The sequence below is a fragment of the Alternaria hordeiaustralica genome (genome assembly GCF_023758085.1).
Source record: "Alternaria hordeiaustralica strain BMP 2776 chromosome Unknown scaffold_15, whole genome shotgun sequence".
NCBI lineage: Eukaryota > Fungi > Ascomycota > Dothideomycetes > Pleosporales > Pleosporaceae > Alternaria > Alternaria hordeiaustralica.
Window position 1 is genome coordinate 544,231 of NW_026056787.1, and position 22,479 is coordinate 566,709.

General features: G+C 53.7%; 5 protein-coding genes across 5 annotated transcripts; 4 read left to right on the top strand and 1 right to left on the bottom strand.

The window, feature by feature from the left end:
- Window positions 1–3,854: 3,854 nt before the first annotated feature.
- J4E84_007247 (uncharacterized protein) lies at window positions 3,855–5,895 on the top strand (the record flags this gene model as incomplete). The annotated part of the gene is made up of 2 exons (XM_049389832.1): window positions 3,855–3,890; window positions 4,171–5,895. The coding sequence occupies 2 exons, from the start codon at window positions 3,855–3,857 to the stop codon at window positions 5,893–5,895; spliced, it is 1,761 nt and encodes a 586-aa protein (XP_049242576.1).
- Window positions 5,896–11,423: 5,528 nt separating this feature from the next.
- Window positions 11,424–12,248, top strand: J4E84_007248 (uncharacterized protein; the record flags this gene model as incomplete). Its single annotated transcript, XM_049389833.1, has 1 exon — window positions 11,424–12,248. The coding sequence occupies one exon, from the start codon at window positions 11,424–11,426 to the stop codon at window positions 12,246–12,248; it is 825 nt and encodes a 274-aa protein (XP_049242577.1).
- Window positions 12,249–12,868: 620 nt separating this feature from the next.
- On the top strand, window positions 12,869–14,060 carry J4E84_007249 (uncharacterized protein; the record flags this gene model as incomplete). Its single annotated transcript, XM_049389834.1, has 4 exons — window positions 12,869–13,159; window positions 13,222–13,433; window positions 13,604–13,676; window positions 13,728–14,060. The coding sequence occupies 4 exons, from the start codon at window positions 12,869–12,871 to the stop codon at window positions 14,058–14,060; spliced, it is 909 nt and encodes a 302-aa protein (XP_049242578.1).
- Window positions 14,061–18,008: 3,948 nt separating this feature from the next.
- Window positions 18,009–20,129, top strand: J4E84_007250 (uncharacterized protein; the record flags this gene model as incomplete). The annotated part of the gene is made up of 1 exon (XM_049389835.1): window positions 18,009–20,129. The coding sequence occupies one exon, from the start codon at window positions 18,009–18,011 to the stop codon at window positions 20,127–20,129; it is 2,121 nt and encodes a 706-aa protein (XP_049242579.1).
- Window positions 20,130–20,913: 784 nt separating this feature from the next.
- Window positions 20,914–22,051, bottom strand: J4E84_007251 (uncharacterized protein; the record flags this gene model as incomplete). Its single annotated transcript, XM_049389836.1, has 4 exons — window positions 20,914–21,349; window positions 21,429–21,559; window positions 21,617–21,952; window positions 22,016–22,051. The coding sequence occupies 4 exons, from the start codon at window positions 22,049–22,051 to the stop codon at window positions 20,914–20,916; spliced, it is 939 nt and encodes a 312-aa protein (XP_049242580.1).
- Between the last annotated feature and the right edge of the window lie 428 nt (window positions 22,052–22,479).

Below are 22,479 nucleotides of genomic sequence, written 5' to 3' on the forward strand. Positions count from 1 at the left end.
GCTCGCGTCAGCGGTTCGTCCAGCCGCAATGGCTCCGCCTAGGAAAGAGGAATGGGACGAAGATGAAAATGACAGAGGGCCGCCCTGGCCCACGGAAACTGAAAGCGAGTCGGACACAGAAACAATCTCCCTGCTTCCTGTGGTTATCGAACCTACTGGTCCATCGGTCGAACCAGCATCGTATACTGCGATGCCGTCGATCACCCAAGTCCAAGTAACGAACAGTGCATGGAACTCAGAACTCTTCAGCCAACCCTCGCCACCTCCCAAACCCGCTCTACCAAGCAAAAGACCACCTGGTTACCCGACGGATCGTCCCTGGCCTCCTCTATACGGACCCACCCCGTCGTCTCAAGACTGGCAAACTTCCGCTTCTGCAACAACACCATATGCCGACCACCTGCCCACAACCTCATCATGGACAACGTCTATCTCAACATTCTCGCCCGATCCCTTCGGACCACCTACCCCAACAAACATTTTTCCAGGCGCAACCTTGCCTCTACCTGAGAAACACACAAACAACACGCCCATCTACGCCGCCGCAGCCATCATACCCATTGTTGTCCTTGCAATCATGGCCAGCGTGACCTTCCTCTGCGTGCGCAAACGAAAGAGACGGCGCGCCGCTGCGCTTGCGACTGAGCGCGAAGTCGAGGAGATGAAAATGACGACTCCATCACAAACACCACACAGAAATGGGAACGAACACGTGCACCCATACATCGCACCACCACCCTCCCATCCTCCTCCAATCCTCCCACCAATCCCCTCCATATCACAACACCAACGTAACTCCCACCTCCTCCCCCCAACATCCACACCCAGCGCCTTCCACCCCATCATCCTCGGCCCCATCTCCCACTCCAACTCCAACGGCGCCTACCTGACCGGCATGGATACCTCGGACATGGTCTCTGTGTCTTCCAATACGCTCAGACCGATTGAAGATCCCTTTGGCGACAATAGTAGTTTGAATGAGCCGCCGCCGCCGTATCGACCTTGTAGTTTGCCGCCGCCGAGTTTTGTCTCGGAGGGGGGTGCGCCACCGAGTTTTACGACGAATTCGCTGCGTAGTGCTGGACCACCGAGCTTTACAAGTGGAAGTAGTCTTATAGAGGGCATGGAGAGGGAAGGCGGTGCTGGTCCTGGGATGGGTTCGAGGGCGCATCTTATTGAGCGGAGTCCTTTTGATGACCCGGATGATGGGGTATCGGAGATATCAGGGCCGATACATGGGGGCAACGGGAATGGAGATAGTATGTCAGCTGTATCAGATCTTTCGTACCAGCGAGAAACGTTTGATGAGTTTAGTAGGAGGGGGTTTTCTTAGGTAATGCAGGGGAGTGAGTTGGAGGGATCTTTTCTTTCGATGTGTACATAGTTTTCGTGGAATGTATTTCATTCACCACATTGCCTGCTTCATGCTCGTTAAGTAGATGTTCGTTGTGGTATTTGGATCTCATGTTAAGCTTCCGAGGAATCTGGGAGCGAAATGCTAAAAGCACATTGAAGGAAGTCTGAAGAATCGCTGAAACATACATAGCAGACTTAAAGAATAAAGGTAAATGCGGCATACAATCCGTAGTCGCTACATCAAGGGTGGGTGGGGGAGGCGGAGGGGACGTGGTGGGGACGTGGTGGAAGTCGCATTCTTCCTTCGAGAACGCATTATCTATTCCATCAAATCTCGAAAATGACACAAGAAGCTTAGAACGATAGCGAAACACATTCCCATACTATGACGTACACCCCACCAAGCCACTCATCTCGCCTAAGCTCCTCACTCGTTGTTCCTAGTAACACCTGAGACAGCCAAACGCTCAACAACCCGCGACCAATAAACCTAGCGACACCGGACGAACCGAAGCCTTACACTATCTTATCTCCCGCGAACGATGTGGAGGTGGCGCTGCGCTTGCTTGGAAGAGCAGGTGAGTATCGTGTGAAGATCAGCTTAGAATGGTTCGCGCGCAATCGTTCCTTCGACTTTGGGAACGCTATAGTAGTTTCGCGAGTTTTGTGACCAATCACGGCCTTAAGATTGAAGGGATTAGGGAGCTGAAGAGGGGGTTGGACTGGATTGGATGGATTGGATGAACGGTTTGGAAAGAATGGAAAGAACGATTGGTACCTTGCATGAAACGGGTGGCGGCTAGTGTTGGCGTGAACGGCTATCGAAAAGTCCAGCTCACATGTTAATCGCAGTGGGTGTTGAGATACGAGACGAGGGGTGGGATTTGGTTACCCCGCGATTCATGCTTGGGAGATAGGAGGGTATCTTTGCATTGGAATGCAGATCTACATTTATCAAGCAGACGAACAATTAAAACAATACTCAAACAATACTCCCAATCTTCATGCAGGTCACAAACATGCATCCAACTTGGGGCCAAAAGCATGCCTCCTCCCCACTACATCAAATCCGGCAAGTGCTATCGTGGCCCATTTCTCCGCTGCCCTGCCTGATTTAAAAATCTAGAGCGTCCCTCGGACCATGATTCGCCGGGAGCGGGTAGCTTTTATCCAGGTACGTGGGCTTTTCTGGCATGATGACGGCTAGATTAATCATTTCGCCAGCTGGCAGTCATTTTTTTTCTTGGTTGCTTATTTGCGGCGCGGAGGGATTCCGGAATGGTTGTGGGGGTGAAAGGATGCAGGAGGAAGGAGTGCATGGTTGGGCTGCATGATTGATGGAATGGAGATGGATAGAGCTGGAGGGACGGGTGCTAGTATGTTGTAGATGGTAGCTGTTGTACGCTTGCTCAGGAGGTAGATGGAGAAGTGCTGCGCTGGTTGGTGGGCCGAATCAATGGATTAGCGTCGGCATCTAGGCATTGACCTCGTTGACCTGTCATTTCTAACCATCTCATCCTTACGGCACGCATCACCCAAGCCATGGTGTCGTTCGTTCCGTGTCTGTTCGCGACTTAGCTTATCGTTATGTTTGGCCCTATTCGCTGCTAGGCGCATGGCTGCGGTTGGGTGAAGCGTCGCCCGGCTTCCTTCGCCTGGCTGTGCGTGCTGGCTGGCTGGCTGCGGCGACGACAAAGAGCCTCTCTTCCATGCTTCCTCCCTGCCACGCCCACCCAATTATGACAGCCTCGCTATATCGCCCTCGCCGGCCCATGCACCTGCGGGCTCGGTACCTGAGCTAGACGCCTCCTAGCCCTCAGGAGACTTGGCCTAAGCCGCATTCCAGGTCCTGCTCAGGCGGTGCTGCCAGTGTGTTGCGGAGTGCTTGCTGCTGCTGCCAGCTGCGGGTCACGATCGGGACTATCAATTCTTCATCTTTGCCGAACTACAACTTTTGCAACTGCAGCTTCAGCTTCCCCGGCCCCACCAGCTGCCTAGTACGTGAGAAACCTTCGCCGTGCCTGGTCACCCAAAGCAAGCAACAGGTGCCTCTTCACAACCACCACGCTGTGCTGACGCCCTCGCTCGGTACCTGCCTCGACGACGTCTCACAACGCTGTCATATCCCCTGCTGCTGCTCAAGTGTACTACCCAACAGGTCTCACAGCTTCCCGCCTAGCTGCCTGCGTTTGCGAGAATATCCCGCCGTCAACAAAGAAGTCCATCAGGGCGCCTTTGTCTTCACCACCCGTCGACCCAACCCCGCCGAACGCCTCCCTCGACTCGTGGACGACCCTCGACGTCTTATATTACTGCTACATGGTCGGGAAGGAAGGACATTGTGTCAGGGCTTTGTGTCATTGGGCTTGCTATGAGTTTGGATCAACACATATATGGGTACGGCTCTCTTCTACCTTCCCACATGGCGGAAGACGTGTAGCGTCCGGCGGGTGCAACGAGCTTCATCTGATACCTCCGGCCGTCCTTGGCTTCATGTCATGTCGGACCAGACTATGTCCCAATCCAGGTCTAGGGTAGGCAGAGGTCAGGCAGCACCGCACGGTTGTCACTTGGAGCTCGTTGCCATCATCCCTTGCCATGCTATCCCAAGAATACCTTTCTTTAGACTTCTTCCGCTCCTTCCCGTTCTGTTGATAGATCTCACTTTTGGTTTTCCTCATGTCTCGGCTCGCATCTGCAAGTGCCCCAGGCTAACGTGGGTCGCGTGCTAGATCGACGGACTGGCATCTCCCAAGTCCCTCCTCCACTCCCAAGTCGCTGACGTTCCCTGACGGGACTCTCAAAACACCAAAGACCGAGTCGTTTCCCCACTCACACTTCCTCGACGCCTGGGCCACCCCACGACCCAATGGGCAGCACACCCCGGTGCAGACTCCTTCCTTCACACTCTCGACGCCCATAGGCCGACCGTCGAGCTCGTACAGCCAACCCGTCCGCACCCCCGAAGACCCAGAATTCCATGTCAACCACTTCGCACCGCAAAACCTACCTCTTCCGCCGGTCGACGTGTCCCGAAGGCTGTCGTCCTCGCCGGGCCCTAATCAGCTGAGGAAGGTTGGATCACAGGGACAGTTCGGCTCTCGTCCTGTCAGCATGGACTTTTCGCAGATGCAAACGCCACCTCCAACGAGGGACGCTTCGTCCAGGAGGAGTGTGCAACAAAGTGGACATGGGGTGGCAACACCAGCTACCGTGGTGCACAGGACGCCCAGCCAACTGCCGGAATCCTCTGGAGCCCTGTTTGATCAGACACCGTTTGGCTTCGCTGATCTGCAGTACACTCCACATATGATGCAGTTCCCCAGCGGTGGTCCAATGTCTGCGCCACCCATGCCTCAATCGAAGCTATTCTGGGACCCAGCGAACGAAGGCATGCAAATGGATCTAGATGTACCTCTGGGTGTAGACCCCTTTGGTCCCACCCCGCATAGACCGCAGCACGACATGAACTGGCAAGCGATGAACTATCCTTCGGCTAACATGATGCAAACCCCAGCGTTCCAGGGCTTCCAAGCTTCCCCCATGCCCGCGTCGTTTGCGAATACACCCTCACAGCAGAGACACGGCTCAAGAAATGGCTCTTTTGTATATACAGCTGCGGGTGTCGATCCTAACATGCTGCTCAGCTTCTCCAACCCAGATATGACTGGTTCTTTTGGAAGCATGCCGCAGCAGCCAATGCTCGACATGTCAAGACAACCGTATGAGACACAACTGCGGGATGCAGAGAATGAGAGGGCAATGGCGAAGAAGGCTAAGAGTCAGCATTCACGCAGCAACACAGCTTCGTCTTCGGGTTCAGCGGAAAACGCGAGACCTGTACTGCAACGAAGCAATACCGATAGTGGGCCGAGAATAACCAGACCAATGGACCCTCGGATAGCAGTCCCAGCTAATGCTTCGACGATTCCCCGTCGCTCATCGCCACTAAAGCGCCAAAGTGGCGGATCGCTGAAAGCGATACCTGAGATTAGAAGACCCCGTACACGGCTGATCATCGACGAGAGTGGTACAGCTCGCACAGAGACGATACCTACTGGAGATGATGAGACCCCCAGGAATAGACGGCAGACTTCGCAGCAAGATCTTCGACGCCAATACCCCGGACTGTACGAGGAGCAAGACAGCGAGTCGGACGACGATGAGCCAGCTCCGATCGTCAGCCGCAACCCATCCTTCGTCATACCCCAACCCGAACGTCGAGCTACGAAACACGCCCGCGCAGACAGCGGTGGACTGGAACGAGCCAATTCCTTCAAGATGGCGCGCTCCGTCTCCGCCTCCCGACTCGCATCCGACGCCCTCTCCAAGACCTCCTTCGAAACGCTACGATCAACTCGACGCTCCGCCGCTGCCGCCGCCGAAAACACCATCCGTCGCTCCAGCGCCATGGAGCGCCCCAGCCTCCGCGAACGAGACCCCGAAGACACACACATGCCCGACTCCCCCGGCGACGCCCTCGGCGCCTTGAAGAAAGTCGTCGACGCCCGCCAACAACGCATCGGTACGCTAGCATAGCCTGTCGCTTCCCCTTTTCTCGACTGACAAGTTCAGAACGCGCGTCCCAAAACACACTGCTCGCGCACAATCAACGGTGGGCGCAGGCGAGTGCCGATATGTTCACCTCCCATCCTCCTCCATCACACAACGTACTTCAACAGTTGCAATCGCACGGCGCGTACGACCCTTACTCTAATTCCTTCAACGGCTCGCCGACGACTACGACTACGCCCTCGACGGAATGCAGTAGTAAGAGTAATGATAGCACGAGGTGTGTGTGCGATGGGTTGGTGGATGATGCCGATACGTTGATGGTGCAGTGCGAGGCTTGCTTCAAGTGGTTGCACATGGGCTGTGTGGGGTTGAAGGAGGAGTGGTTGCCTAGGGTGTTTGTTTGTGTGTTTTGTAAGAGTGGGAAGGGGGAGAGTCCGTTGAAGGGGAAGAGGGGGGGTCGGCGTTGATGGTGATCGTGCTGTGGGATGCGATGTATAATGTACCCTGTGTTGGATTGGACGGGAGGGTAGTGTTGAAGTGGAAGGAGCTTGCTGTGCGAGCTTTGGGGAGTGGCGTGGGCATGAGTAATGGCAATTTATGAGATGATGTTTGGATGGTTGTACAGTTTCGGTGTTTGGCATAATGGAGATTCTGAGTGGAGAAGTGGTTGATGGGGGAGAGTAATATCACACAACATTACATGGACCATGACTGCTACATCACGTTTATACTACGACGGACTCGTCTTCCTGGAGGGGTGAGGTACTGACAAGACAGCGGGTCGTGGTTGTTGTTAACCTGGTAGGTAGGGCAGGATGAGACATCATCTACATGCAATAGTTCCAGACGTGGTACATGGGGGGCTGAGGACGACATATACGTTCGTACTAGAGTGACGGTAGCTAATAGGGCATCAAGGAGCCTACGCGGGCTGCTCATAGAGTCTATCAAGAAGGGAAGAGGCAGAGTAGGCTTCTTAGTACTACACCCCCGTCAACAAGACCAACCGTACCAAAAGCCTCGCCGGCAGCATGTCACTCTCAGAGAACCGATAGTCAAGTTCCGATTGGTGTAGCGCATGATACAGCGTTGGGAGAACCACGTATACCGTGTACAAGAGGCGGTGGACGTCACCTTCTCACTCTCTGTGGCTGAAGAAGAATGGAAGGAGCACGCGGTAAGCGGGGCTTGTTCTCAAGGGCTGAGGCATTGTTAGTTTTGAAAGAGGAAGTTGACGTCCTCTAACCAGCATCCCCCCGTCGTTCCCCTTCACATTCAGTACGTCCAGAACGTCATTGCTCAACGAGACCTTCCCGGTAACCTTGTTCGGGCAACTTATCAGCGAAGACGCAGCCCTTAATCTCGACAACCTGGAGACTGTGCCAGAAGTCTTTGCTATCTACGGCAGACGGGCGGACGTTGACGACGTAGCTCTCCTGGCTATGGGGCTCTTGTATGGGGAGGAAGCGACATTGGGTTGATGGTTGGTGTTGTGGGAAACCACGACGCAGCGGGCAGGCGACGTTGGTGCACGAAAGAAAGAACGTCGCACTTATGCGGCAGCGGGAGGCCGACTTTGGCACGCAGATGGAAGGACGGCACGCTCATACGGCAGCGGGAAACTGACATCGTTCCTTCTGATTAGTGACGTCACGCTCGTCGAGCAGCGAGGACACAGACGATACTCATTGGCTGCCGTACTGTAGAAAGTGAAAGAGTATCATATGCCCTACCTGTGTGTGGCTGAACCAAGAGTCGACCCCAGTCCTTTCGAATAAGCGGTTATGCTATAGTAATGTGCGCAGATTAGGTGGGTAGTGTGGCAGTGTCTACCATAGTTCCTCCCTCGGCAAGGCCTCGCACTTGCTCTATAAAACCCGTCGCGCTCCCCCTTCTAGATTTGCACCTCACACACTCCTGCACATTTGTATCCTATCTCAAAGCACGCACCAGGTGCTGACGTAGCCATCATGTTCGATAAAAAGGAGACCACTCCCCTTCTCCCTCTTGTTTCCTCTTCACCACCGCCATCCACATTTCTCACAGACATTCATAACCACTATATCGAAGACAAAACGAGCACAATGCCCAACTCACCAGTCACTCCATCAGCACCGGCAGGTCCCACCCCTCCTGCCACGCCAACCTGGGCCCAAATCGTCAATCTTTTCACATCCACTCCACGATGGGTCAACCCAGCCAACGGTGAACGCAGCCAAGAAGCCCAAGCCAAGATCGACCATGACGACCAAGCAAACCAGCAAGCCAACAAGCAGACTGCATGGGCTTTGGTCTTTCTCATCGTCAAGGGCACATTCCTCCTCCTCATGATCTGGCACGCAGCCCCCCTCGCTAAGACTGTTATCGACACTCTATCGGCTTAGGTGAGCCTAGCCACGCAGTTGTGAAGCAGGGGAACTATGCTAACGTCTTCTTCATAGAAAACCTTGAACACAACCGCAGCGCGCGATGCACTTATCGAGGACGTGCGTAACGACCTGTTCAACGATGTCACGAACGAAGCCCGCGATAAGCTCATTCAAGAAGTCCGCGACTTGGTGTACAACGACGTCATGGGCGCCGTCAATATCATCATCCAAGACTACATGTCGAATCAAACAAACGAGTGAGAGTGATGGGGATTGAGTCTGCAGAGGTTCTTGGAGATGCGATACTTCTCTCTTCGTAGAGTATCTCCTCGCGTATGAGTCGTATGGGATTGAGTCTACAGTTAGATAGGAAGGTTATACATTAGCACACAGCCTAATAGCAAGCCTCGCTACAAGCAACCAACGTCCTCTCTTTTGTTCATCATTGTGAAGCTTCTCCCACCGACACCGTACACAACCGTGTTCACGCCTCTACATACCCACTCACACGCCGTCACGCAAGAGCGCCTTTAACCCTATCAACAGAGACAAGATACAACACAATCGTGTCCAGCATAGCGCGTGTAGTTTATATCCTCCTTGTGTAGAGACAACGTCGTCTCCGCGGTCCTTTGCGCCGACGCAGTGATACATGTCGTCAGTGCATGTAGCCTCCTCGATGAAGTTTGGCCTGACAGTGTGAAGTATCACAGGAGGATCTCACCGTCCAGCTTGCGGATCTCACCCCCAGAAGAACGTGAGATCATCTACTGCTGATATGATAGGCTACGGAGCCGTAGGCTCTGGGGTTGTTGTGACATGGGGTGGGCATACAGCACGGGACCATGTCGCGTATCCACTGGGTAGTCGTGATCACGACCTCATGGGTACAGAAAACTGACAATGCCTTAGGACGAGTTTCCCAGCAACGGATGGTATGGCATGACCTATAAGCTAAGCTGAACAACATGAACCACACCATCAAGCTGCTTATGTTGGTTCCTGACGGAGAAACCGTAGAACACCGCACCGACCGTCTTGCACTTTGCAGGGAGTACAAGAAGTGCCTCAGGGTGCACCAGAATCACATTCGTCAGGGAGCTGTAGCACAACTCGCTGAAGCAGAAGAATCTCTTAATACCGCATCTCGCCAGACAGATCACTCGACCACCGCGCTTCAGGGTCTCCGCGATCAAGTGAGAAACCTTCAGCAGTACCAGGAAGGCGTGCACCCTACCGAGCGGCGGTCGTTGGGGGAAGGAAATCACCAGCTCCCCCTAACTCTGTGTCACCGCCTGCTCTAGAGCTCCTTCCGTTCTTCTTTAGATACAGAAAGTGCGAGAAGCTGACGCCTACCTTGTCTTGCGCCGGAATGACGACAACAATGGGGCGAGGAGACTCTACTCAGCTTTGATAGCGCTGTATTACACCTTCTGAACTCGATTACAAGCTGCAAGGACATCGATTTCCAATACATGGCATGCAAACTTCAGCATCGAATGCAGGATCATATCATAACCCAAGAGCTTTGCAGACGCCTATGCATGACAGCAACCCGTGGAGAACATTTATATATGAACAGCCCCATCAAACTCGGGTGATGCGTCTGCCGCAAGACGACAAGTACTTGCGGTCGGGCGCTTCTCTGCTCCAAACAACCTCCAGGAATCTACATCGACCTCCAAGCTTCGTCTGCGAGTATCTCTAAGTGCATCCCTGAGAACAGGATGGAGTTCAGGAGTATAATCAGCCAGGGATTAGGCGCCTTCCGTGCTTCCGCTGTCAAAGTCTCGTACTCTTCTTCCTGCTTGTCTAACTTCGTTTGCCTCTTCTCATCAGGAAGAACTCGACCCGTTGACGTGGCGTGAATCGGATAATTCTCCGGCATCATGGCCTTGGGTCTCGCCGCTGGTGTGCCATCCAACGCGGTGGCCCAAATATCCATGCTTGTGTTCATTGGGGAACTCTCTTCATCCCAAGAGTAGCCCCAATAACTGGTGTTGTCGTTCTGTGGGGGTTACGTCGCCTTTACGGTCCCTTGTGCCGACACGATAAGACGTGTGGTTGCTGTATGTAGTCTTTACGATGAGGTTTGGTCGGACAGTGCGAAGTATGATAGCAGGATCTCACCTCCTGGCTTCTGGAATCTATCCACCTATCCTTTGCCACTATCGCCCACCACGTCTCTGACGTTATATTCCGCCATGTCTTCCACATTACGCCGTCCGAGCTGGAGCTGCACAAGCATCCCGTTGAAGATAACATTGCCCCTCTATAGGTAACATCTTAGTGTGAACTGCGAAGCATAGGCTGGTGAGCTACCGCTGGTGCGTCATCCCACGGAGTTGTAGGGTTTGGAGTTGTTGTGGTACGGGGTAGCCATACGCTGCGGGACAATGTCGGCGCCGTATCTACTGGGTATTCGTGCCCACTGCTTGTGAATTTTCCGTGAGGCACTCAGGCAAGGATGTGTTGGTGGCAGGTGTGTCGCGTCCTTGGCGGAACAAGGCGAAAGCCTGCTTCAAGATTGTGTCTTGCGTATCTGAGATATCATTCAGAACATCCTCGACATCCGAGCTACCCTCTTCATCCTCGAAATCATCCTTGGGATTCGCGAGATTTCCGTCTTCATTATCGTGATCATCTTCACTCTCACTCTTGTGGGATGAGCCATCGTTGACATCACGACCCCGGACGTATTCGGCGTCATGATTAGTACTGGGAAATCATGTATCCGGTGTTGTGAATGGCATGTTGCCAGAGGTTGAAGTCACCCCTCGGTTTCGGCGCCAGGGTCATGGTCGCCCTCAGATAGGCTCTGCTTAGCCTCGCGACCTCATATGTGAACACTATACCATGTGGGTAGTCATGCGAGAGGGATACAAACAATGGAAACAACGAGCAAGGTTGGCTTATGACGGTGCGAGGACACTACGCCCACGGCAACGTACAGCAAGAGTACACCAGTTTCAAGGAATTCGCGGCCATGGTTGACCGCAAAAAGTGCGAGGGATACAAGGGGCCTCTTCCCACTCGGGGTAGTTACCCCAGAATGCTGCTAAAGTTCGCCATCATCATCGCCGCCTGACGGTCAAGTACTTCATCTATAGGCCCGCGTGACCAATCGCACCCGAGGACTTGTTATACAGCGAAGTCATCCTGGCTACGTACGAGAACGTCCGCATGGAGTTCACGAGATATCAAGCCTCCATCGACTCCTTGACAGTTCGTGGGACCTACCCTCTGATGGTCCCGGGATACGCGGCAGTCATCGCCGATGAGGTCAGCAAAGCGAGTCGGTCACGCTCGCAGACATCGCAAGCGATGTGCGCCCTCAAGACGCCAAAGCGCTTGGGTCTGACCGGAACGCCCCTGGAAAACGACTACGACGAAGTCCAGACCTTGTTGAATTGGCTGGACATTAAGCCATGGAACGATCGGAAGGTAATCAACGAATACTTCGTGTCGAAGAGGCCGAAGAAATCCAAGGCACGAGCGTTGAAGGGAGAACGCAACGCGATTCTCTCGACTAGTCTGAGGGCTTGCGTCTTCCCTCTGAGGATAGACGACACCTTCGATGGGGAGCAGTTGGTCGAGTTCTCGCGAGCTATTGAAAACGATACCCCGGTGACATTCTCCCCCTCAGAGTCTGCTCATCAGAAGGACACAACGCCACTGTGGGATAGGAAAAACCCCATGAAATGGCTAAGGATCCAACCCTGGAACGACATCAAAGTATTTAATGACTACTTCGTCACCAAGAAGCCGAAGAAGACCAAGGCGAAGACCCTCAGGGGCATAAGAAACGCGATATTCGCCACGAGCCTACGGGCCTGCTTCTTCCCCCTCGCAATCGACGACACTTTCAATAGAGGTTGCCTCGTTGAATTCTCGCGACACAGCGTGAGAAACACGAAGTTGACACTACCGACGGCCGAGGCGGCCCACCAGAAAGAAACAAGACCCATTTGGGGTAAGCAGAAGGGGGGGAAGGACAGAGAGCGGTAGTCCAAGACACTCCGCGTCCGGGCCCTGCCAGAGGTCCTCAAAGTACGTGTGAAGGTGGTCTATCTAGGTGTGGCCGCTGAGGACTGGACGTCAGGACGGTCTCCATCTTCCGTATCCATCCAGACTGCCGACGGGGGCTGGCAGCTGGTAGACGCTGACAAGCTGTTTCTTGCGCAAGAGCTCTGGGACAGCGGGGAAGTACTGGTGGTAGACGTCGAGTACGTAGCGGTACCGTCACCGTCTTCTTTGCCGCATTCGATCACTTTGTAACGCACGACGCTGTTGTGAACCATGAGGGCGAAGGCTACGTGGACATGAGCCAGAGCGTACTAAGACGGTGATAGAGAGGCGGAAGACTTCCATGTTCTAGACGCAGAGCTATGGGTGACTGAAAGAGGTGCCAGAGGCATATATTGGCCACACCCTGACGGAGAAGAAGCGCATCCAGCCCCCAGAAGCCCACGACTTAAGGGGACACGAAGCGACCATGAACCAAATTTCAGGCGAACAAACGCACTTTGTGCCTTACTCGCTCCACTACTCACCTACGTCTACTTCCTTTGCTTTCCTTCTCGCCACTCCGGCAAGGAGCGCCCATCAGATCTCTCGATTGACATCACATGGATTGTAGGATCTCTCCATGGGATAAGAGGAAGAACGGGGGAGGCAAAGCCTCGGACAAGATGATGAAGGAGCGGACCTTGCCAGAGGTCCTCAAAGCACGCATGAAGGTCGTTCATCCCAAGTGTGGAGAGTTTATGTATGGGGACAGGGGTGCTAAAGACTTTGAGGGGCTCGGCCTTGACTTAGAGGCGACCATGGGTCTGGCTCACGAGAACATCTTCCTCGATATGAGTCACAAGCAGGCGCGACAGCGTCTCTTGGATGGAACCAAGGACGACTGGAACTCTGTAAGCATCACACGCTGATGCAGCAACTCGTCCCTATTCATAAGCCGGCCACGGAGGGCAAGATCATCGTAGCAGATGAGTTTCTGCAGTCTTTGGACGTGGTCAGTAATGCGCTTCGGGCTGCGGGAATCGAGTTCCTCACATTTCATGGCCACATGACCCTAAAGGAGAGGGATGAAGTGCGAGCTCGCTTCGACGACCCCGATGATCCGGTCAGAGTAATGCTTGCCACCATCCAGTGTTTCGGTCTTGGGCTACCCCGCGAAGTGACAGCGTAGGCATCACCGTCACTGAGAGGGTGCAGGTCCTGGCCCCCAAACGGGCGCATCTGACCAGAACCCAGTGGTGCTAGGGCACAGACTACCGCCTGAGTGAGAGAGTCCTCCGACGCAGCCGTCCGGTAGTCGCGAACGAATTCGTACGCATTTGGTGCGGTTGCGACAGACATTCGTTCGCCGGGACAACAAAGGTCGCGGAAACAATCGCGTACATCGCCCTAACCGACAAAACCTTTAAGGTCAGCGACATTGTCTTCGATGAATGATATCAAGGTGTCAAAGCAGCAAAGGCAAAGAAAGAGCTGATCAAGTCGGAATGGCTTGAAGCCTTCAAGACCCTCGACGAAACAAAGAAAAGGCCCATCAACAACGTCTCAGGGGCAAGCAAACCAGGAACTCTAGCGAAGAAGCCACGACTCGTCAACATCGGTGAAAACTTTAAAGCTTTCCTGAATGGTGAAGAGCTCTCCAGCAAGATCTTGGAAAGAATGGCCAAGGACAGGATTGGGCAGGACCGAGAGGTCACTGTATGGACGTATGAATCGCCAAATTCTATCGAGGCGTACGTCAAGAAAACCCGAAAGAAGAAGAAAAAGAACAAGGCTAAGTTGGCGTTTCACTAAGATAATGTGAGCGAGCATCTGAAAACCTAGATGGCAAATCTAACGGAGGAAGCGTTCCGCCACACGCTCACCAAGTTGCGAGTTGAGGGGGCAGCTAGCAAGAAGAAGGCAGCAAAGGCGTCACTACTGGATGGCAGCGGCTTGGGGGTAGGTCACCGAGGTGAGGGTGCAATTCGTAGCAATGTATAGCGGCAGATAGCATGAGCTTGTTCGGGAAATAATTTGGTAGATCCGGCCTGAGTCCTTTGTCGCGAGGGGCGTTGTAAAGTGCAACCGACCGACCAAACTACGGCGAGTAGGTAACGCGGCGGGAGACGACTTTGACTGGATACGACTGGCGTTGGAACTTCACGAGAGTGCGTGGAGGCGACAATGCCGTTGAGTGGGAGATTTGAGATATTATGGCCTTGCGGCAAGCATACAGTGCGCCCGCGAACGATCGGGACGCAATCTGACTGACCTTGTCGCTGTAGGCAAGTACAACAAGCGGTTTCGTTGTAGCAAGCTAACTCTGCAGAAGATCGCGGGTGTCCTTTTTAGTCAAGAAAGTACAAGAACGGCGATTACCCTCTGGTACCTTACCCCTCAAGCACGACGGTCAAGGCTACCTCATGTTGCCGCAATCTCGCCCTGAATGGTGAAGAGCTCGATGAGGTGAGCGAGGAAACGGGCGACTAACTCTCATGAGAGAAATACGTGGGCGCATTAAAGGAAGCTTGTATTCCTTCCGTGGAAACTACGTCACTCCCAGGATGTGAGGTTGCAAAATTAAGAGAGTGCTACTAAGGAGTTGTCGACTCCGCACTTGCTTGTACCTGATCTTGTGAGAGAGCTGAAGGGCGACGTCGCCCTTACGGCTCTTTAAAATAAGAGATATCTAGTTTTACTAAGCCTTTGTCGGCTTCTAGCCTGCCTGAGCCTGCTGCCTGGAAACTTCACTAGTGAGATGTCGGCCTCTGGGTAATTGATTCGGAGGCGCCCTCCACACGGAAGGTGTCAGTTGTTCACAATGTCGATTCTTTTCTTGAACTCACCTACAAATTTGCAGCTGGCGTGTTAGGCAGCAACACTTTCATGGTCACCACGCAAACGCCACTGGTACCTTGGGGAAGCACCTTGGGGAAGCAACCCAGCGAACTACCCGCAGGAAGCACCCGCAGGAGTACCTTGGTGGATACCTCATTTGAAGGTGGCTCGTGGGGGTGGCTCCTCAGGGTACTTCCTGCGGGTGGTTCCCACAGGTGGCTCCCCAAGGTCTCTGGTCCCGGTGCTGAGATGCCGTAGAACAAACAACGTCTTTCCAGTGAAAAAGTCAAAACGCAGTAAAACACAGTTCGCTCCTTTCCTTCTTGCCTATTTCCTCCTCGCCTCATGACCAATTCCCCTCCACCAAGAACTCAAGACTAATGTACAGCCCTACTGGCGTCCAGCACGACCATGCGCAAGCGCTTCTCTGACCCCCTTCCTCCTCCCCGGAGCGGGACGCACCATATCATTCACCTCTGTGTCATCACGGGCCCGCTTCCTGGTCCTCTGGTTGTGGTCTGAGGAGTCTTGGACCCATAGTGTTCACATGTCGCCTGCGACAATATCGCGTGGGCCCCAGAGATCTTGATCTGCGCGCCTGTACTCAGCGTACGCGGTGTTGCGTTCTTCAGGGACCTTGACCGTCGCACGAAGGAGTGACGTGGTGGAGGAGTTTGTTGAGTGTAGAAGTGATGAACTGAAGTATCTGATGGTACCTGACTATATAGACTAGCACTAGCCTAGAAGCACCCACCCATCATATGATCGCTCCTTAATAGAGTTGACGAAGGCGGCGGTGATCCGGCGGGGGACAGGGAGGTGATAGACTACGAGATTTGGCACGGTGTGTGTTACGAACGAGCGGGTATGCGTATCTAGGCATGTTTTGTTTGCACTCGCATGTATGGAGCTGGTGACTTGCCTAGCATGATTGAGTGGGTGAGGTGGAGGACAGGCGATAGAGATTGCATCTCAAGGTTTTCTTGTATCCGCGCTCGTCTCATAATAATCCGATCACACCTAACCTCTAACAATGACTCCAAGTATCAAGCTACCGGCTTCCACATCTTCCAGCCTTCCACTTCAGCACCCGCGCTCTCGAGCATCAACTCTACATCTAATTCAACCTCCCTAGCTGTCTTGTCATCATAATCGTAAGTAGAGTGTGCACCTTGCAACAGAACGACTTTGAATCCAGCGGCTAGAGCACCTCTGCATGTCGAAAGGACGCAGCATTCACTTTGTATGCCAAAGGCTACGATCGTGTCTATACCCGAGCTTTTCAGCTGGGACGCAAGCTGAGGGTTTGACTCGAACGTATCGCCTAAACGCATCTGTCAAGAGAAAACAAAAACACAATATGAATACTCACGGACATCCTTCTCTACCAGTCGTTCCCATTTATTATCGTCTCGTGGCTTAAACACCAACTCCCACGCCTTACTCCCTGTCACCAGCGGTCCTTTCTCAGCGAGCTCTTCATGCTGAACGAATACGATCTCTATATCTGGTTCTCGGCCCTGTTCACACGCCGTATCGATGGCCCGACGCGCTCGTTGTAGGATGCTCGTCCCGGCTTCGCGGATACGATCCGCATGTGGTATTTCGGTCGCTGTATTTTGCGCTAATTCGACTTGGATGTCGATTGCGAAGAGGGCTGTTCGTGGCATGATGGGTATGGGGTTTGAGGATGAGGAGGGGGGTTGTGATGTTGTGCATGTTGGGTGTATGGCGTATGAGTCATGGTCAGTATACTGGCGGAGGTAGAGCCGAGACATTCTGGAAGACTACGAGTGCGAAGGAAGTTGGGAGTGCGATTGAGTTGGTGAATCCATCTGTTGTCTTCTGAAGATCTAGGCAATACCAGACTGTACTTGTAGTGTCTCGTCATGGATGGCGCAGGAAGGCTGCTCATTGTTCTCGGTTGAGTAATGAGATGCTAGACGCCGCTTGTAGTTAAGTGAACATTTCTACTGTGAGTTCATGTCCATGTAGTATCTAGAAAGCTTGAAGCTCTCGAGTCCGCTGCCTGTACACTGACCAGCTTGAGTCGATGAAGTCGCTCTCATATGCGTGATACGGGAGCTATGAGACGCAGATTTAAAGCCAGCGAGGGGCAGAGTATGCCAGACTGGGAATAGTGAGTTGATGCAGCATGTGCTGGCTATCGTCGTTCTGGTAACTACGAGCGAAGAGGAATTAGTTCAAACAGGAGGGGTAGACTGTGCCCCGCCGCAGAGCCAGCACAGCGATACGTGGACATGAAGCGGCTGGTAAGAAGCTTCGATGAATCGATGAAGGCGTCAACGATATATCGTGAGATTGGTAGCCCTTCTTTGTTTTGACGAGCTTGTGCCACCTGCGATCGTCTTCCTACACCGACCTTTTTACAAAGACGTGAATCAGCGACTCAAAGATTTTCTGGTTTTCGCCATGCGCGCGTGCAACGGTCTGTCTCGTGGTGGGGTACTGGCTATCTTTGAGTAGTCATGTTACATGCTGCAGAATGAGGCTGTACTCGCATGAAGGAAGATCCAGATCCTATCAAAGGCGAGGGTTCTCAAAAAGGCATGCAGGCGGGAACACTACCGGGGCGTCACCCACTGAAATCCGAAGGCTCCATGCTGGAAGGGTTGGAAAGTATGGGGCGCGAGGCCGTTGGTGTACGTTTGGGGTTAGGCGCTAAAGTGTCGGTGTGTAAACAAACTCCAGCACGCTCTTGACACGTCGACAACGCACGCGCTAGCCATCCCAACCACCTCGCAGCCAACCCCCACCGGGTGCCGCCTCGGCTCACCATGAATTTCAGATGATGGGATCCCTGGCCTCCCATTCTATCTATCTTGCAATTGTTCCATCTCACAAACTTTGAGTTACACATTGCGAAGAATTGTTGGAAGAAAGGTCGATATGGCTACTACCATGCACCACCCGTCTCCCCAGCCGGGCCTTACCTCATTCGCCATCTACGAAGACCCACAGGATCGCGAACCCTTGTCGCCTTCGGACTTGTTCGACGGCAGTGACTCGTACCACTCCGAACGCTCGTTCCCCATGGCCCACGACGTTGTACATAGCATTGAGCTGGCACAGCAACAGGAGCCCGACGACGAGCCCCAGCCCTACCGCAGCTCCTACACCTCGCGCCCGGGGTCGCAGCAGCGCATGTCCTCGCACTACAGCTTCGTCTCGGCTATCCCCTCCGAGTCGTCGATAGCTTCGAAACCCATCCTGCCCGCTAACGAGGCCGGTGCACGAGCACGCAAAGAACGTCCGCGCTTCCGGAATACTGAGTCTGTCCGCGCCATGCAGATGTCGTCGCCGCCGCCCACACTCGCACACCAGACCTCCCAAGAGCGGCTCAAAGGGTCCTTCAAGCTGGCTACACCTAGCAGGAGCAGCAGATCAGAGCACGACATGTCGAGACAGTCTACCGGCTCACGGAGAAGGAGCATACGGGAGCCTCATAGTCCGAGACCGACCCCGACACCGCAGCAGGCGCCGCTGGTCCTGTTGCATGTTACCATTCTGCCCATGCAGGTACCGTACTCGCACGACATCATGGCCAGGATCATGCCTGATTGGCTGGTGGAGAACTACAAGCTGCTGGAGGAGAAGCTGCAGGACATCATCCTGATGCGACGCGGCCTTCTCATCCCGCACCCCAGGGACGAGTACGACCTGCTCGAGGAACGCATACTGGAGAGCCTGGAACTCAGGACACCCCGCCTGCTCCCGTGCGGCCACTTTGTCCCACCCGAGGACGAGGACGAGCGGGAAGACGAGGACGATGTCGCGAGCGTCGGCGACGAGAACACCGGACGGGGCAGTCGCATGAGTGGAGGCACACTGACGGAAGGAAGCAACACCTCCCACAACGGCGACCACAGCATGTGCATAGACTGCCACCGCGAACTCAAGAAGCCCGGCAAAGGCATCGGTGCCGGCACACGGAAATGGGACATCAAGATCTACGCTGCCAACGGTCTGATGCGCGCCGCCGCCTGGCAAGCCTGCTGGAACGACATGGAAAGATGCGACGTCGAGATCCACCCCTGGATCCCCGAGGAGGTCCGCAAGACGCTCGAGCGCCGCGCCCAGGAGGAGCAAGAAGCCGACAAGCGCAAGGCACAATACACCGTCGAACTGCAACGCCAAATCCAAGAAGCCGCCGTCAAGACCAAGATCCTAGAAGAGGAAGCCAACGAGGCGAAGCGCAAGGAGGAAGCCGAACTACAAAAGAGCTTCGAAGAGGCTGCCGCCGCTCTACAAAGAAGCATCGAAGAGAAAGCAGCTGAGAGGAAGAAGTTCGAAGAGGACCTCGAGCTCAAGCTCAACGAAGCAAAGGAGGCTGTTCGTCTTGAACTCGAAGCCAAAGCCCTTGCTGAATCCGACGCCGTTGCCCAGCGCCTCCGTGCGCTGGAAACTGCTATCAAGGAACAGGAGAGCGCTGAAGCTGCCACACGTCTCGCAGCAGCTCAAATACCGCTCACCACGCTGCTGAAGAACTACATCATCCTTCTCCTCAGCGACAAGCGCAACTCTATTATCTTGCTGCTGGCTGTTGCGGTTGCGTACATGGCGATGAACATGCGTGCTGCTCAGCAAGCACCCGCGTCAGCGCAGATGCTCGAGCTACCGACGGAGGTTGCGGCGCCCATGATGAATGCCGTCACGGCTACGATGACTGCGACGAGTTACTCTACATTTACAGTCACTGAGTTTGCCACTGCTACTGCTGTCCCGGTTCTTGAGATTGCGGACCCGGAGATCGAGTCTGTGGCTGAGGAAGTGAAGGCTGAGGTTGAGGTTGAGGTTGTTGTCGAGGACAAGGCGGAAGAAGAGACATCTACCAGTCCTGCTGTAGACCTTGACATCTTCGACGTCGTTGTGGAGCAGTCTACTTCTCTCGCTGCCGAGGTTGAAGTGAAGACGAACGTCCTTGTCGCTTCCAACCAGACACCCGCTGAAGCCTCGTTCTGCGCTTCAGAAGTCGAACACGTCTTCGAGGCTCCGCTTGCGTACTGCGCGGCTTCTGCTTAGGCGCTCTTTCGCCTTCTTCCTCCTCCTCCTCCTCCTCCATCGACTTCTCCCCACCCCGCATATTCCCTCCTCTTTTCCTTTGTCCTTTGTTCTACTTTTCCTTTTTTTTCTTTTCTCAGAAGCTTATAACGCATACCCCTCACGGCCTCTAGCATCTATCTACATGCATATACATTTGCATTTGCATACATACACCACACGATATACTATACCATGTCTTTCATGTTTCATGTTCATGACGTAATGTAGCGGTTTCGATTGAAGATATCCCCTTTTCTTGAGCTTTTTTTTCTTTATGGGTGTGGTTTGGTTGGGTTGGGTTGGGTTGAGGTTGAGGTTGAGGTTGAGGTTGAGGTTGAGGTTGAGGTTGAGGCGGAGTGGAGTGGGGTTGTTGAGTTGGATAGTTTGGATGTGGATATGGATATGGGTATGGATATGGGGAGTATATACCATTACCGAAGAATGAAGATTGAAGATATGATATGATATTGTTATGTTCCCATTTGTGGCTTGGTCTCAGTGTGTTTTCGTTGCTGTGAGAGACTGAATTGGCAGTGTAAATACGGAGGGTAGCAGGCATATCAGTATAGTGTGGAGATATTCGACGTAGCTTTAGAGTTCATTCGACATGGGAAGGAGCATAGTAGTCCGATAGACTGGTCTTTGTGATTATCAGATTCGTATCCAATAGAGCTCTGCAAGTATCATCATGCACAAGCACCCATCTTTCAGTCTCCTCGATCCCAAACGAACCCCATCCACCCACGCACAATCCCTCCCCCGCCTACTCCTCAGGCTGAATCCCCTTCTTCTTCAACTCCTCCCTCTTCCTCCCCGCCCTACTCTTCGCATCCTCAACCCACGCCTCATACGCCCCCTCGCCCTCCTTCAACTTCGCCCTCGTCACGGCTTTCAACAACTCCCCCACAAACCCCACAAAGTTATGCCTCCTCAAACTATTCTCATACAGCCACCTCGCGCGCTTGTCCTCCTGCTCTTCGAGTTCATCTTCGTCGCCTATCTCCCTGGCGCGGATGCGCAGGTCGCGACAGCAGGCCATGAGGTTGAACCGGATTTCCGAGGCGGGGTAGCGCGCGATGCGGCGCTGGAGGACGGGGATGATTTTGGCGGGGAAGTCGGTGGGCGTGCAGGGGCCGTGGAGGATGGGCGCGGGTTGGAGGCCGTCGAGTTCGTAGAGGTGGTTGTTTATGGATGTGTAGCTGGGGGTGGGTGGGTTAGTAGGTGGGCTGTGGGGGTGTGGAGAGCGTTGTAGACAAGGAAGGGAGGAAGGGGACTAACGCGATAAAGTGGAAGACATCGTCGTCTTCAGTAGCCGTCCTTTGTGTCTCGTCGACGAAAGGCGAAGACCGCGCGAAGGAGTTGTGAGTTTCGCGGATGAGATCCGAGTTCGACAGTGTTTCTCCTCGTAGCTATGCCTCTTTATCAGCCCCTCATATCCAAAGCATACAGTCCCTGCCTTCACATACCTCCGGCGGGAAGTCGCCAGCAAATTCCTTGAACTCCTTCAGTTCCTTGCCGATATCCACCTCCTCCTCCCTATTCAGCAGCAGCGAAACAATCGCCTGTGTACCACACGCATTCTGTATCGTTTGCGCAGGGAAGAAGAGCTTATTCGCCGCCTCGTAGTCGTACGACCCGTCTTTCGGTACGTCGCTGGGTTTCTCGCCGGTCGGGTACTTGAAGAGGAAGATTACGCCGTACAGTGTACCGAGGGCTTGTAGGTCTGAGGGTTCGAGTGTGGTGAGTTCTTCGAACTCTACGCCCTTGACACCGAGCTTCTCGATGAGGTATGTGAAGACACCCTGTTGGGGTTGTTAGTATGCGGTTTTCTTGAGGTTCTTGTAGGATGGTGGTAGTGGGCTTACGGCATCAGACTCTATGGTGTTCCAGCCTCCCGACATAGTTGCGTGAGGGTATAGCGGTGAGGTGCGCGAGTGTGTTGTCGATGTGTTTGGACCTACGCCATCGACAGGCGCCGCCGGAATAACTCCTCGGCCCGCCCTTCGGAACGTTCCGATGCCCCACTATGAATTGATGTGAACAAGGTCGGCCCATGTGCTGACCCTTCTACCCGGTATCGCTCGTGTTCATGGAATCATCATCTCGTGTCACAGAACAAGGTCTTGGCGTATATGTATGGGTATGGCCACAGCATAGAGTCGACCCATGGGCCCTGCAATGACGTCTGCCGTTCCAAAGTTTCACTTCATTCCAACCATATCCAAGGCTACCTAGGTATAGCTAGCGTAAGGCAGATAGAGCTCCTTACTTAGTACTTCTAGTTATCTCAGATCTCTTTGCAAAATTCCCTTTGTTATATTTTTATACA